Genomic DNA, 15103 nt, shown 5'->3' on the forward strand with positions numbered 1-15103 from the left:
TTAGTTGCGGCACATGGGCTCGGTAGTTGCAGAGCACGAGCTTCTCTCTAGCCATGGAGCCCGGACTTAGTCGCTGTGCGGCCTGTGGGATCTTAGTTCCTCAACCAGGGAAGTCCCTGTTTTATAAATGTGATATGTAACATTGAGTAACTTTAAGATATACAGCATTTTATTTATATATTATAATATGATTCAGATGTAGCAATAAGTATCATATTACATAATGTATTACAGTACGATATTATTATCTGTATTTGCTATACTGTGCATTAGATCGCTATGGCTTATTTACTACTTGTTACAACTTTGTATCTTTAAACACTATCACTCTTAGCCTCTCCGCCAACTTGTTCTTATTCCCTGCAATGCCCTTTAACTGGAAGTTGGGTCTAAAGGCTGGATTGGATTGCGACGGAGCATTTTTGGCAAGGACTCCCCCTTCAGTGGTGCCAGGTACCCCCTGTGGTACCATATCAAGAGGCAGGGACAGCCAGACTGTCCTCTTTCGGGGCTGCCAACTCTGGTCCCTGGGGCAAACCGAGGTGACCTTCTCAGTGCTGCAGGAAGGAATGGATGATACTGAGCAATTTGATTTCTCTGCTTTGTTTGGTCAGGCTGAGCCACTACCCGTGACCCGTTTGAGAAGAGATTCCTCTGGAGACCACACCTGCAGGCACCCCTTAACACCCCAGGTGTGGGAGCCAGGAGGGAGAGACTTGAACACGAGAGCAACCACGGTGAGGAGTCCCCAAGGTGAAGGATGCTTGCAGAACCCAGCCCAGCTGCAGGGGAGCCGGAGCAGCTCGGAGCAGTCAAGCTGGAGGAAGAGGAGGAGGCTGCCAGCCAGGAGGACCCTGGGCGGCCAGAGGCCAGGCCCCGGCCTGAGGTGGCTCACCAGCTCTTCAGGTGCTTCCAGTACCAGGAGGACATGGGGCCGAGGGCGTCCCTGAGCCGGCTCCGGGAGCTCTGTAACCACTGGCTGCGACCGGCTCTGCACACCAAGAAGCAGATCCTGGAGCTGCTGGTGCTCGAGCAGTTCCTGAGTGTGCTGCCCCCACACCTCCTGGCCCGGCTGCAGGGCCAGCAGCTCAGGGATGGTGAAGAGGTGGTACTGCTGCTAGAAGGTGTCCAGAGGGAGTCTAGCAACGTAGGGCCGCTGGTAAGAGGGGCGGCCAGTGGGCTGGACAGCAGGGGGAAAGGCAGGGACTTTATCACCCTGTTAAGAAATCACTGAGCTGAGACTTTGCTGGTGGTCCAGTGGTTAAGACTCCGTGCTTCCATGGCAGGGGGTTCGATCCCTGGTTGGGGCACTAAGGTCCCACTTGTCTTCCTCTGCCAGTTCCTTCTTGACCTCCTAACTCCCTCCCTCCCTGTCTGAGCTTCATCTTTCCACCGTGCCACTGCCCTTCGGAGTTAGTAGGACATGGATTACTGTCCTGTCTGTCCCCTGACATGGGTGTGCTCTGAACAGGATTTCAGTTTTAATGCTGGCAAGAATTGTCCCCGTGCAGACGTCACCTTGGAGGAACAGGGGGGCTCTTTCCAAGTCTCCAGCCACAGTCCCAAGAAGGAAGCAGCTTCAGAAGGGCCTCCAGCTCTGGAACCATCACAGGCGCTCCCGCCATCCCAATCGGGGCCCTCCAAGCCTGCTGAGATGGGGGACTGGAGACGCCCCCTGAGTTCAAGGCAGCCACTGAGCCCAGGTCCCAAGAGGACTTTGCAGGCCCCGCAAGAGAGCGGTGAGGCGCCGGGGCCCTAGGGAGATGGAGGCCTGGGGTGTGGGGGGAGCTGGGGGGCCAGGTGGGTGTGGGCAGGGAGGGAAAGGGGGCGGCCTCCTGAGCTGGCGGGAATGGCGGAGAGTCCCAGGGCCCTGGCCATGGCTGCACAACCCCGAGGCCGCACGGTGGTAGGGCTGCCTTCTCACAGCTCTCTGTCTCCCCCCAGTGCCGTCAGCCCTCCAGGGCCCCGAGCTGTGGCCAGAGGAGAGCTCGGGAGATCAGGAGCTGGCAGCAGTGCTGGTGAGCTGGGCGAGTGCCCTCACTCCAGGCCTATCTCCTGCTCTGCAATGTTCTCCGACTCTGCTTTCAGCAAACCCCTGTCTTCCTTAATTTAAACCTGGAGAGCTCTTCATCTCTCTTAGGTCCCCGAGCCCCGTTCCTCACTCACTGACAATCTCTGCCATCCCTTTGTCACAGGAGTCCCTGACCTTTGAGGACGTCCCAGCAAAGAAGGCTTGGCCTGTGCATCCTCTGGGTGAGACAGCCTTTTCCTGGGTTTATGACCACTGAAGGTTTTTTGTATGTCCAAGATGACCCCTGACTTTTTGGCCTCTTTGGCTAAAAATGAGCTATTTTGATGAGGTGATATATATTTATATAGATCTATATTGATATGTCCATATCTATATAGATATAATTTTAAGGCTCTTTGCATCTAATCATCAACCGCCCCCCCTCCAAACTCTGAGCTTTTAAAATAAGTGGTTGAGAATTCCCTGGTGGTCCAGTGGTTTGGACTCCAGGCTTTCACTGCCATGGGCCCTGCTTCAATTCCTGGTCAAGGAACTAAGATTCCCCAAGCTATTTGACATGGCCAAGAAAAAAAAAATGTGGTCATGGCAAATACTGTATGGTATTACTTATATGTGGAATCTAAAATATGACACATGTCAACTGATCTATGAAATACACAGAACACTCGTGGTTGCCAAGGGGGAGGGAGGAGTAGATTGGAAGTTTAGGATTAGCAGATACCAATTATTACATATATTAATACAGTGGAAAAACAACAATGTCCTACTCGATCTCCTGTAATAAAACATAAGAGAAAAGGATATATATATATATAATTGAAAGAGTTTGCTATACAACAGAAATTAACACAACATTGTAAATCAACTATACTTCAATAAAATTAATTACAACAGCTAAAATTAAATAATATAAGGGACTTCTCTGGTGGTCTACTGGCTATGACTGCACTCCCAATACAGGGAGCCTGGGTCAGGGAACTAGATCCCACGAGGTGGCAACTATTAATAAGAGTTCACGTGCTACAATGAAGATTCCGTGTGTTGCAACTAAGACACAGCACAGCCAAATATATACATAAATATTTTAATTAATTAAATAAAATCGGTGGTCATGGGAAGGCTTGCTAACCGATATAGGTCTCCATTTGGGAGAATGACATAGTGGTGATGATTGCCTGACATTATAAACAGGCCTAATGGACCAGAATTATACACCTTACAACTGGTAAACTGTATGTTATTTGGGTTTTACCCCACCCTCTGCCCACCTACAAACTTTGCAGAATTCTTGGTGTCTTTCCGCTTCGGGGCACTGAGGTTCTAGCGATTCCCAGAAGGCCCTCTGAAAAAGCCCGACCTGTCCTGTTTTCTGCTTCTTTTTTAGGAACTGGAGGCAGAACCCTAGAAGAGGCTTTTAAGGCAGAAGAGCCGAAAGGGGTGTCCTGGCCCTCGGCTGCCTCAGCAAACTCTCAGGCAGAGAGCCCCAGGGTGGCAGAAGAGCCCCACGCCCAGTCGCTAGGATCAGGCCCTGAGACGAGCAGCCCCGGAGGAGAAATGTCCCCTCCAGGCAGGAGTGACGTTCTCAAGGTCAAAGCAGCCGAGGACGCCCCCAAGTCGGACCCGGAGTTCAAGTTCATCTGCACAGACTGCGGCATCAGCTTCCCGCAGTTGGCCCGCCTGGAGGCGCACCAGCTGCGCTCACACCCGGGCGCGCGGTCCTTCTTGTGCCTGTGCTGCGGGAAGGCCTTCGGCCGCAGCTCTATCCTCAAGCTGCACATGCGCACGCACACAGACGAGCGGCCGCACACCTGCCACCTGTGCGGCCACCGCTTCCGCCAGAGCTCGCACCTGAACAAACACCTGCAGACGCACTCCTCCGAGCCCGCCTTCCTGTGCGCCGAATGTGGCCAGGGCTTCCAGCGCCGGGCGCGCCTCACGCAGCACCTGCTGGCGCACGCCCAGGACCAGAAGCCCCCCGGCGGCACCCCGGAGACCAAGCCCCCGGCACCCCCCGAGCTGACCGTAGTCCTGTGCTCCCACTGCGGCCAGACCTTCCAGCGCCGCTCCAGCCTCAAGCGCCACCTGCGGATCCACGCCAAGGACAAGGGCCACCAGTGCTCCGAGTGCTCGGGCAGCTTGCGCCCCGGGCCTGAGCGCCGGCCCTATGTGTGCGGCGAGTGTGGCAAGGCTTTCCGGCGCAGCGAGCACCTGGGGGCCCACTGGCGCGTGCACACGGGCGAGCGGCCCTTCTCTTGCCAGGTGTGCGGCCGCAGCTTCAGTCAGAGCTCCCAGTTGGTCTGTCACCAGCGGGTGCACACGGGCGAGAAGCCCTACGGATGCCCGCACTGCGGAAAGCGCTTCATGCGGCGGGCGGGCCTCGCCCGCCACCTCCTGACCCACGGTGGCCCAAGGCCCCACCACTGTACCCAGTGTGGCAAGAGCTTCAGCCAGACCCAGGACCTCGCCCGCCACCGGCGCAGCCACACAGGCGAGAAGCCCTGCCGCTGCAGCGAGTGCGGCGAGGGCTTCAGCCAGAGCGCCCACCTGGCGCGCCACCAGCGCATCCACACCGGGGAGAAACCCCATGTCTGTGACACCTGCGGTCACCGCTTCCGAAACAGCTCCAACCTGGCCCGCCACCGCCGCAGCCACACGGGCGAGCGGCCCTACAGCTGCGAGCAATGCGGCCGGAGCTTCCGGCGCAACGCCCACCTGCAGCGGCATCTGGCCACCCACGCCGGGGCGGGGGACGAGGCCGCATCTGGGCCGGCTGAGCCCCCCCAGGAGTGCCCGGAGTGTGGCAAGGTCTTCAGCCGCAGCTGCAACCTGCTGCGGCATATGCTGGTGCACACTGGGGCCCGGCCCTACTCGTGCACACAGTGTGGCCGCAGCTTCAGCCGCAACTCCCACCTGCTGCGCCACCTGAGAACCCACGCCCGAGAGACTCTGTACTAGCTGCTCCCGCTTCGGCGGGGCCGATCGCAGCGCATCTCCCTGGGCTGCCGCGCACGCGCCCTGCTCCCACCCACCTCCAGTCACCTCCCTCTGGCTCCACTGACCCCGCATGGTAATTCTTCCCTTGCACAGAAGCATCTCGTCCAGACCTCAGGAATGTATTTTAAAATACCCAAAGTAAAACAGCCTTCTGAACATGGCCCCTCTTTATGTTTTTTTTAAGTGCCACCTGGAGAAGGCAATGGCACCCCACTCCAATACTCTTGCCTGGAAAATCCCATGGATGGAGGAGCCTGGTAGGCTGCAGTCCATGGGGTCGCTAGAGTCAGACATGACTGAGCGACTTCACTTTCACTTTTCACTTTCATGCATTGGAGAAGGAAATGGCACCCCACTCCAGTGTTCTTGCCTGGAGAATCCCAGGGACGGGGGAGCCTGGTGGGCTGCCGTCTATGGGGTCACACAGAGTTGGACACGACTGAAGTGACTTAGCAGCAGCAGTTACCCTCTCCACTGGGTCTGTGGTGATGCTCTCTGCTTCCCCCACCCCTTCAAGAGCAGGCTGGGTGGGAGTGGATCCAAGGAGAGTTCCTCCCCCCGGAAAAGGCTCACTGTGAGTGTGTGTATGTCTGTCAGGGTGTGTGTGTGTATCTGTCAGGGTGTGTGTGTGTGTGTGTGTCTGTCTGTCAGGGGGTGTGTGTGTATGCTGTCAGGGTGTGTGTGTGTGTGTGTGCGTGCGTGCATGCACGCATGCATGTGTGCATTGTGAGGGGAGAAGACAGCTGTTAGACCCAACTGTGGGCAAGGCCAACCAGTCTCACCCTGGAGTGATTTCTCCTCTGGAGTCCACCACTAACCCCTGTGTTCAGTACAATATCCTCCAGCGTATTTGGCTGTTTAATTAAAATTGAATAAAACTTAAAATCCCAGGTGTTAGATTAATACGGGAAACCTGTTCTTGTGGAAGGTTGGTAACTAATTCAAACAAAATGCTAGCAGTTAGTGGGTGATTAATTCAAACTGAAAAACTAAACCTGCCTGCAGGTAAGTTGGGTTGACTGTTGGGGGACCCCTAATCACGCATAGGGGCTTCCCTGGTAGCTCAGCTGGTAAAGAATCTGCCTGCAATGTAGGAGCCCCGGATTGGATTCCTGGGTCAGGAAGACCCCCTGGAGAAGGGATAGGCTACCCACTCCACTTGGACTTCCCTGATGGCTCAGTCGGTAAAGAATCCACCTGCAATGCAGGAGACCTGGGTTTGACCCCCTGGAGGAGAATGTGGCAACCCACTCCATTATTCTTGCCTGGAGAATCCCCATGGACAGAGGGGCCTGGTGGGCTACAGTCCATGGGGTCTCAAAGAGTCAGACATGACTGAGTGACTGAACACAGCACAGCACAACCGCCCATAATCCTCTTAAAAACCGGGAGCTGGTTTCTAGGTTTGCTCCACCTTCTTCCTGCCCATCAGGCCCACTTGGTTGGCCTCTTCCTCTGGTGCACAGATTTTAAATCACATGACTTCTGGTAAGAATACAGGAGGAGAAAAGCAGCGCACTCCAGCTCCAGAGCACAATACCTTTACCCGGTGGCTTTTCAACCACAAAAATACCATATTTTAATTACTGCCCCTCCATCAACCAGACACATAACTGCTCCTTAGCAAATGCTTGTGGAAAGGAAGTGAACTCATCAACCAGAGCTCAAGCAGCTGAAGGAGAACCAGCCCTGAATCTGGGGAAAGTAGAGGTGATTCCTGGGCACAGCTGGGAGGGAGAGCTCTGAGCCTGGGGGAGTGCAGCCCTTCAGGGTGGGGAGGAAGACTGGGCTACAGAGAACCCCTGAAAACTGCTGTGGGTACCTCCCTGAGGCAGGAAGTCAGGGCTGGGGAGGTGAGGTAGGGACCTAGGGTAGGGGGATGTGTCCTCAGAGGTGGTGAGCCAGGCTGGCCCTCAGGCCTTGCTCGCTGGCCCCCAGTCTCTGCCTTGAGGCCCAGGTGAGGGACGCCACAGGCCCAGAAGCCCACTCCCGCCCTCCTACCCTGCTTTCCCTCCTGGCCCAGGTTTGGGCGCCCTCCCTCCCCTTCCCCTGGCCCCTGGGGCTCTGGTCTTGGAAGAAAGATGGTAGAGCTTCCAAGCCCCAGCTGGAGTACTGAAGGCCAGGAGAGAGAGGTCAGGAGAAGACAAGAGGGGTCAAAGCCCCTCCCCCAAGCTCCCTGTGCCCTAGGAGTGTGATGGTCCAGTCCTCCCCACCAGTCAGTCCACGACCAGTGTTCCTGTTCTGGGAAACAAACTCACTCAGAAAGACAATGCAGATAGTGGAGTGCAGTTTATTACACCAGGGGGCCTGAGGTAGAGTCTCCTCTTAGCCAAGGACCCCTTATATACCCTAAATGTACATGCTCAAACCCACCTCCCCAAATTCTCTGAAACCAGTCTGAAATAAAGGAAAAAGAAAGATACAATCAAAGTTAACCTGTGATCATATGCCTTGAGCCTAAGTAGTTAACAGTGGACAATTATCAATAAGCCTGTGGTCATATCCCAATAAGCATAATAGAATTCATGATTCTATTTGGTTACACAGATAATTAGGGAATTCTTTTAGGCAATGGAGAGTCTAGGTACGAGCCCTGGGGCTCTTCCATCGGCGGTGGGGGGTTTTCCAGTTGGTACATCGTTTCCATAGATACTGGGCACATAGCTCAAAGTCCACAGTCTGACCCAAGATGGAGTCCTGCTTGCAAGATGGAGCCTGTTCTGTCTGTTTCCTCCTTCATTCCCAGTTACAGATTAGAGAGTCCAGTGGCTTTTGCTTATCCATCCAGCACCAGGACCCCCACCTGGATCCATCTGACCCACCACCTCTGCCTGTAGCCATCCGACCCCCAGCCTCTCATCCACACAGACACTCCATTTGGGTCAACTGACTTTTATTAGGACATCAGCACTACAGTGACAGGCAGGTCAGACCTGGTGCAGGAAAATTCAGGCAGGGAGAGTTAGATGGGCTGGGTGGTGCCCTCCCTGAAGGGGAGGGGGTGAGGCAGGCTATGAGGATGGGTCAAGGGTGAGCAGGAGGGTAAAGGGTGCATCAGAAGATGCCCTGTGAGAAGGGGAAATTGAGGCGTCTAGATGAGGCCAAGCTCCCTGGGGACCCCTTGGGGCTTCTAGACCTGGATAAGGCTCCTGAAGAGCTGCTCCAGAGAGGAGCAAAAATCATTCAACACTCTCCAGACGGCCTCAGCCGCTATGCGCAAGCCCTGTAGGCAGGCAGCCGCTATCTGATGAAGCCACTCCAGGGCTTTCTGAAACTTCTGCTGCAGTCGCTGCAGGAGCTCTTTAAATAGCTCAAGTATCCAGTCATACCAATTCCTTGAAGTGGAGGAGTCAAAGGGCTGGTTCTGGCCTGGGGGACTGTAGGAGCCAGAGGGCTCACAGACTCTGCGACGCAACTCCTGCAGTGTTTCACGAAGCAATGGACAGGATTCCTGCAGGGATGGGAGGCTGTTCAGGTACATGTCTGGGGCAATGTCCTGACCGAGCCGAGGCCTCCCAGCCTTTAGGAGACTCTGGGACCCAGAAGCCCATGAATGAAAACTGCCTCCCTTCCTGCCAACAGCTCCACAGACAAGAGGACTTTTCCCAAAACCTGAGCCTGGTCGTTGGGTCCCCTCGAGAAATGAGCCCTGGTGCTTTATTGTACCTGAAGATGGAATGACCTCTGAACTCAGCATGAGGCCCCAGGGCTCACAGGCAGGGGGCTGAAGGCAGGGCTCTGCTCACCGCACACTGAGTGAGGAGGCTGATGCCCCAAGGCTGCCCTCCGGAGCTCTCAGGGCCCCCCAGCCCCGCTCCGGGGAGCTCTGTGCACCTGTGGCAGGACCAATGACAAGACAGACCAGTGGGGAAGGGAATCAAGAGGGGCTGAGATGTCAGCTCAAACTCACCGAGTTGTTAACTTGAGCATCCACGGCGTCAGCCATATCTGCACTGCATATGCTCTGAGGAAAGAAAATGTGGAGACTGCCCACGTGGCTTGCAGCTGAGCTCTGTTGTCCCCACTGGGCCTCCCATGGGTCCAGGAGAGTCAGAAGGAAGACAGACGTCCAGACCCAGTACCCTGGCTGATCCCAACCCTGGGGACTCAACTTCAGGGGAAGGGCAAGACCCAAACTCACCTCCATTAAAATAAGATCTGAGCAGACCTATTGGGAAAATATCACTCAGTTTAAAATTCCCCTACCCTCTCTCACTTCGAGTCTCAATCTCAAGCCCGAGTCTGTGCTCACTGGTGTCCCCTCTCCCCCGGTGGCTGTGGACCAGGCATCTGACACTGCTGTTCTGTCATACTGCCCTGTGACTTGCACACCTCCCCCAGCAGCCCTGGGCCTCCGTATCCCCCACCTGTGCAGTCAGTGGATACAATGGATACACAGGTGAATTTTGTGCAGTGTAGGGACTGGGCCCTGAGCTATCACCTTCATCATCACCATCATCATGAAATTGTTAGGGGAAACACACTGACTGAAACTGCCCACCCTGGCCAGGCACCACCATAACCATCTGCCTGAGTAATTTTAGGACAGGAGGTCCTAGTGAGGAACAGGGAACTAACAAGCTGCCAGTAACTGGAAGAGTTGGGGAAAGCTCAAAAGGAGACAGGACGTGTCTGACCACCTCCCAGAATCCTTCTCGCTGGCATCCATCTTGGCTGAGCAAGGTGTGCGCCACCAGGCAGGACTCCGAGTCAGAACAACTGGCCAAAGACAGCCCAGAAACTAATTCCATCACCATGAAGCCCAAGACTGTGAGCCAGCAGGCAGAGCAGTTCTCCTGGTTTCCCTTACCCTCCTGCGCCCCACCCGGGCGCCCTTTCTCAATAAACTCTCTTGCTTTGTCAGCACGTATGTCTCCTCAGAGAATTATTTCCGAGTGTTAGACAAGAGCCCACTCTCAGGCGCTGGAAAAGGTCTTCCTTCCTGCAACAAAGCCACCCTATTCCACTTAAACTGGACAGAGGGGAGTGCACTGACCCACCTCTTCTTCAGACTTCTTTTGAAGGTTTGTACAAAACAATTCCACGAATTGAAACTGTGAAGAGAGACAGAGTTGGGACAAAGAGGCCTGGTCCTTTCACTCCTGGGTCCCAGGTGGGCCAGAACATTCTCAGTTTCACCCAGCTTCCCCATCCCCTTAACCATACATGAGGAAGAACTTCTTACCAATTTGGCTTTGAGGGAATTGATGAAATCGTCGATGTCCTGTGGAGATGACAGTAACACCCAGGCTGATGAGACCTCACCAACCATTGCAGACCTGTTACACACTCACACAAGGAGGACCCTTTCCCTGGACTAGGCGGGTCAACCTGGTTACAGATGCCTAGCCCTCCGTGGTCCCACTAGAGCAGACCAGGGAGGAACTGGTCAGTTCTCTGACCCTGCAGACCCCCGGCCCCCAGCCCCTTTCCCTCCAGACACTTGACACCATCTCGGAGGTGGCAGGCGCCCCACCGACCCCTCGGGAGACTCCACCTAACGGCGGGAATCTGGTGCTGTCCCCACTGCCCTCCTGGCCCTGCGTGGTCAGTGTGGCTCACAGGGCATGCAGGGCTTCCGTCTGCACACCCTGTGTCCCAGGGCCCCATCCTGTCAGCCCAGCATCACACGTGTCTGGGCACGAAAACACCTTGCGGGGCCGTGGGGACACTCTGCTGCCTTCATTGTCCTCTCGCTGGACCTGGCTGCTCAGCCTGGGTCACCCCAGATGACCACTCCCAGACACCGGTGTTCCATGGCCCAGAGCCCCTGAGCATCTGATCATGCTCAGGACTGAGGTGGGCGGATTGGTACAGAGTGGGGAGGGCTCCCCAAAGGGAAAGAATAGACTCTGAGCTCAGCGTGGCTTCAGCTGCTGATCCAGGCCCTAGAGAAATGCTAGAAATGTTTCTAGTAAAACACCACATGCCTCTACCCCCAGGTTTCCAGGCTGTAGAAAAAGTCTCCAGAGATGACTCATTCCTCTGACCCTGGAGACCCTCCATTTGCAGCTCTCTCACCAGAATGTCGACTCTAATTCCTAAAGTGACTCCTTTGTCCCATGACTCTGGTTCCTCAGTTCTCTGCAGCCCAGACCAGCCCACCAGGACCTGCACAGAGCTGCTGCCATACCTGTCTTCCAGCAGGAATGCCGCCCCAGAGCCAGGACCTGCTGCGTAAGGACGGGGCTCTAGGGTGGGGGGAGTCTGGGGGAGAATGGATGCGTGTATATGTATGGCTGAAACTATCACAACATTGTTAATCGTCTCTATTCCCACACAAAATCAAAAGTTAAAATAAAGAGAGCAAGAGAGAATGAGACAGAAAGAGAGAGAGAAATCTTTGTGCACAAACCCTTTTAGAAATGGAGAGAAAACAAATAGTTGAAGTCCAGCTGAGAATTTTCCAAATGAAATAAAAGAGAGGGCTCAGAGCAACAGGCTTGTATAGGGTCTGTGTCAGTAACTGTTCAGAATGTCGGGGTAGAGATAGCAGAGCACTCCCCGTCGCCGCCCCGGATCGCTGTGAGAGAGGACCCTGTCAACTGCATGGGTCACAGGTCTTCAAGGCCAATCTCCCCGGAGGGTCCCCCACTTCGGCCCAGGGAGGTTGGGACAGAGGCAAGTTAGGAAATTCTAGGGCCCAACCTTCTCCCCACTCTTGCGATCACTCACCTTAGCGGAAGCCATGGTGCTCCAAGGCTCTGCCACTGTAAGGCGGTGGGAGGGAGGGTGTGAGGAAAAGTGATCTGGAGAAGCAGGCTCGCCCACCACCCTGGAGCAAGTTCTGCCTGCAGGTCTCCCCTCTTTCCTCAGCCCAGGCGCCCGGAGCCCCTCACCTGAGAGCCTGCGGCAGAGCCCCAGCTAGCAGTCCACTGCAGAGCAGTCCAGACTCAGCATCCCCTGAGAGTCAGGGACTTAAGGGCAGAGGAGGGAGGGGTGGGAGGGTGGAGCCATCGAAGAGCCCAGGAAGCCGGCTGGGGCGGGGGTTTGTGTGTGTGTGTGACAGAAATAGAACTAGAGCAGGGCCAAGACAGAAAGAAGGCAAGATGGGCTGACAGAGTTCTGAGGGGCTTGGGCGGAGAGGGCGTGTGCCTGACACTCTAGGTCCCTGGACAGGCCCCTCCTCCCTGAGCTGGGACGGGATCTCTGAGCCCAGCTAGGGCCTCACCCTCCACCCGCACCCATCAACTAGGGGGCAGGGAGGGACAGGGAAGTCCAGACTTGGGACAGCACGTTGAGGAAGCTTGCGGAGCTCCAGAAAAGGATGTCAACCAGGTGGGGGTTAAGATACAGGGGAAGGCGACCAGGGCCCTCGAACAGACTGCACCCCACTCCACATCCAGAGAAGCTTCAGTAGCCGCCCTGCCCTCAGGAAGTCACAGGACCTGCAAGGACCCTGAGGTGCAGACTCTCCCCGGGGCCCCGGTATCAAGGGCAGGGCCAGGCCTGATTGCCTGACACAAAGGATGGGGCCCAGGAGGGTCTGAAGGGAGCCTTGCTGACCAACTGACCCCAATGACCAGGGTCTCCTGAGCCCCATGGGGGGGGCCCTTCAGTCCCAAGCTACAGTGGCAGGGGTCTCCCTGGCCCTGGCCGTCCCCACAGGGCTTGACTCTCACAGCCTGGCCCACCTCCCCCTGAGAACAGCCCCTCACAGCCCAACACAGCCATGGCCCTGTGTCTGTCTCAGAGACCCAGGGCCGCCATAATAAAGAGCCACAGACCCGGGTCTCAGCGACACACGTATATTCTCTCCCAGTGGAGCCAAGGCTCACTGTGTGTGTCTGTCGGTGTGTCTGTATGTGTGTGTCTGTTGGGGTGTGTGGCAGAGGCGGGGTGTGTGTTGTGGGGAAAGACAGCTATTAGAGCCAACTGTGGGCGAGGCCAACCAGCCTCACCCTGGAGTGATTTCTCTTCTCGAGTCCACCCCCGTGTTTAGTACAATATCGTCCAGTGTATTTGCCTGTTTAATTAAAATTGAGTAAAACTTAAAAGCGCAGATGTTAGATTAATACGGGAAACCTGTTCTTGTGGAACTTTGGTAACTAATTCACACTGAAAATGCTAGCAGCTGATTACTTCAAACTGAAAAACGAAACCTGCCTGCACGTAAGTTGGGTTGACTGTTGAGGACCCCTAAACACACTATGTAAATTGGGCCAGCCAGGAGTGCTGTTGGTTCTACCTGAGGTCCTCACTCCGGTCCTCGGACCTTCCTTTGCTCTGTTTTCGCTGGCTTTTCCCTTCCTTGTCTTTTAGCCACTGCCATTCTGGACTCCTGATTCCTATTCTAACTACCTAACAACCTCAAGCAGCCATTCTCCACCCCTAAGCCATCATCCTCCAGGGCCCACTACCAGGCAACCCCTAAGTCTGCTTTTTACTTTTTGAGGTACCACTGGAATATTTCCCAAGGTCATAAAACCACGTCACATTGCCAGCAGCAGTATATCAAAGTTCGAATTTGCCTGATCTTCATCAGCACTTATTATCACAACCTTTTGATTCTGGCATCCTAGTGGGCATGAAGTGGTATCTCACCCTGATTTTTATTTGCAGTTCCCCGGAGACAAACGCTGTTGAGCAACCCTTCATGTGTTTGTGGACCATGTTTATACAGTTCTTGGAGAACTGTATACACTGATCCTCAGCACGTTTTTAAACTGGGGTATTTGTCTTTTTATTTTAAGTTGTCAGAAGAGTTTTATGCTCCGGGTACCAATCCCTTATCAGATACATCGTTTGCACAATTTTTGTTCCCATTGTGTGGTTGTCTTTTCATTTTCCTGATGGTTTACTTTAAAACACAGAAGCTTTTGCATTGTTATCTTGGGACTGTTCGTTCATTTCAGTCACTCAGTCAAGTCCCACTCTTTGAGACCCCATGGGCTTCAGCATGCCAGGCTTCCCTGTCCATCACCAACTCCTGAAGCTGTACGGTTCTTTACATAATATAATTCAATGCGATGTGGCATTTTTGTGAAGCAGACTTCATGAAGTCTGAGAGGCTGAAGAAGTGTCCGTTGTCACAGCAAAAGGAGCCTCAGATGGGGCATCCCTCTCTGGGCGCCTCCAACCAACTTTTGTTGCCCCCCAGCTCATCCTCAGCCACGCTGTCCCCCATCAATGCTGGATTCCAGCCTCTTCTGTAAAACAGTGATTCGGGTCCGTCACGTTCCTGCCACCAAACTTCAGCCTGGCTGCATCACTGCTCCGAGGAAATGAAGGGTTTTCTCTCCTGTTATTTTTATTGTCCTGCTTTGGGGCTGACAAGCTTTTTGAAGACAAGTTTCCTCCTCCTCATACTTAGAAAGGGTCCTGACAGAGGCCCAGATGGCTTCTAGTGCCTTTGAATTCCCAGGTCGCTGGCTGGTTGAAGACACCGGGCTGTCATCCTCCTTCTGGCCTTGTCATGGCCACGCTGGGCTCCATGTCCCTGGGTCACCTCTGGGCTGCACTGTGGGTCCGCTGAGGCTGGTGGCACATTAACAAATGGTGGGTATGTGACTCCACCCATGAGGGGTGAACCTCTCTAACCCAGGCGATGAGCTGGGATCTATAAACACAGGAAGAGGTTAGAGAACTTACCAGAGACACAGAAAAGCCACAAGACAAAGAGATGCAGCTGCCGGCCCAGCTCCCTTGCCCAGGAGGACCACGCCCCACCCCCACCACACAGCTTGTTCAAATGCAGATTCCTGTCCCCAGACCCTGAGTGCAAATTCAGATGAGGACATGGAATCTGCATTTTCAGTCTCCAGGGTCATGCTCTCTCTCTGTTTTCTTTTTTGGCAAGATCAAGGGACTTGAGGGATCTTACTTCTGGGACAAGAAATTTAACTCAGGCCATGACAGTGAAAGCACCTGATTCCAATCAGTGACCACCAGGCAACTCCATTCTTGGGTCATCCTGTGTGGAATATTCCAGAAATGGATTTGCAGAGTCACTGGGTTTTAGATCCTGAATTCTGTGACGAGTCTGGGGTGGGGGGAGGTCAATGAGGTGGCTCAGGTTCCACCCACTCATCACCCAGGAACGATGAGGAAGCAGTGACCCCAGACAGAGAGGGGGCC

General features: G+C 54.6%; 2 protein-coding genes across 7 annotated transcripts; one reads left to right on the top strand and one right to left on the bottom strand.

The window, feature by feature from the left end:
• Positions 1–569: 569 nt before the first annotated feature.
• Positions 570–5252, top strand: ZSCAN10 (zinc finger and SCAN domain containing 10). 2 transcript variants are annotated; one of them, XM_086376143.1, is made up of 5 exons: positions 570–1159; positions 1472–1739; positions 1945–2018; positions 2196–2253; positions 3417–5252. In XM_086376143.1, exons 1-5 carry the CDS (start codon positions 761–763, stop codon positions 4985–4987), a joined length of 2370 nt encoding a protein of 789 aa, XP_086232269.1. In that variant the 5' UTR covers positions 570–760; the 3' UTR covers positions 4988–5252. The 2 variants fall into 2 exon arrangements, with proteins under 2 accessions (XP_086232269.1, XP_086232270.1); XM_086376144.1 differs by having other exon boundaries at positions 1954–2018.
• Positions 5253–7902: 2650 nt separating this feature from the next.
• LOC147345586 (interleukin-32-like) lies at positions 7903–12092 on the bottom strand. 5 transcript variants are annotated; one of them, XM_086374320.1, is made up of 7 exons: positions 11866–12092; positions 11702–11736; positions 10212–10250; positions 10027–10080; positions 9168–9194; positions 8937–8990; positions 7903–8477 (listed from the first exon to the last, which is right to left on the bottom strand). In XM_086374320.1, the coding sequence occupies exons 2-7, from the start codon at positions 11714–11716 to the stop codon at positions 8157–8159; spliced, it is 510 nt and encodes a 169-aa protein (XP_086230446.1). In that variant the 5' UTR covers positions 11717–11736; positions 11866–12092; the 3' UTR covers positions 7903–8156. The 5 variants fall into 5 exon arrangements, with proteins under 5 accessions (XP_086230446.1, XP_086230448.1, XP_086230445.1 ...); XM_086374322.1 differs by lacking the exon at positions 10027–10080 and having other exon boundaries at positions 11866–11990; XM_086374319.1 differs by lacking the exons at positions 11702–11736; positions 11866–12092 and having other exon boundaries at positions 10212–11236.
• Positions 12093–15103: the final 3011 nt, after the last annotated feature.

The sequence above is a fragment of the Bos grunniens genome, chromosome 25 (assembly GCF_055505025.1).
Source record: "Bos grunniens cultivar Pamir isolate PY7600 chromosome 25, Bosgru_T2T1.0, whole genome shotgun sequence".
In the NCBI taxonomy this organism is placed as follows: domain Eukaryota; kingdom Metazoa; phylum Chordata; class Mammalia; order Artiodactyla; family Bovidae; genus Bos; species Bos grunniens.

Excerpts from the sequence above, each read along its gene's own strand:
- LOC147345586 (XM_086374318.1), bottom strand. The coding sequence starts at position 10,298 with ATGGTTGGTGAGGTCTCATCAGCCTGGGTGTTACTGTCATCTCCACAG. Across the intron at positions 10,081-10,211 it reads ATTCCCTCAAAGCCAAATTG|TTTCAATTCGTGGAATTGTT; the intron begins GTAAGAAGTTCT and ends CTCTCTTCACAG. Across the intron at positions 9,195-10,026 it reads AAAAGAAGTCTGAAGAAGAG|GTCTGCTCAGATCTTATTTT; the intron begins GTGGGTCAGTGC and ends TTTTCCCAATAG.
- ZSCAN10 (XM_086376143.1), top strand. The coding sequence starts at position 761 with ATGCTTGCAGAACCCAGCCCAGCTGCAGGGGAGCCGGAGCAGCTCGGA. Across the intron at positions 1,160-1,471 it reads CTAGCAACGTAGGGCCGCTG|GATTTCAGTTTTAATGCTGG; the intron begins GTAAGAGGGGCG and ends TGCTCTGAACAG. Across the intron at positions 2,254-3,416 it reads TTGGCCTGTGCATCCTCTGG|GAACTGGAGGCAGAACCCTA; the intron begins GTGAGACAGCCT and ends CTTCTTTTTTAG.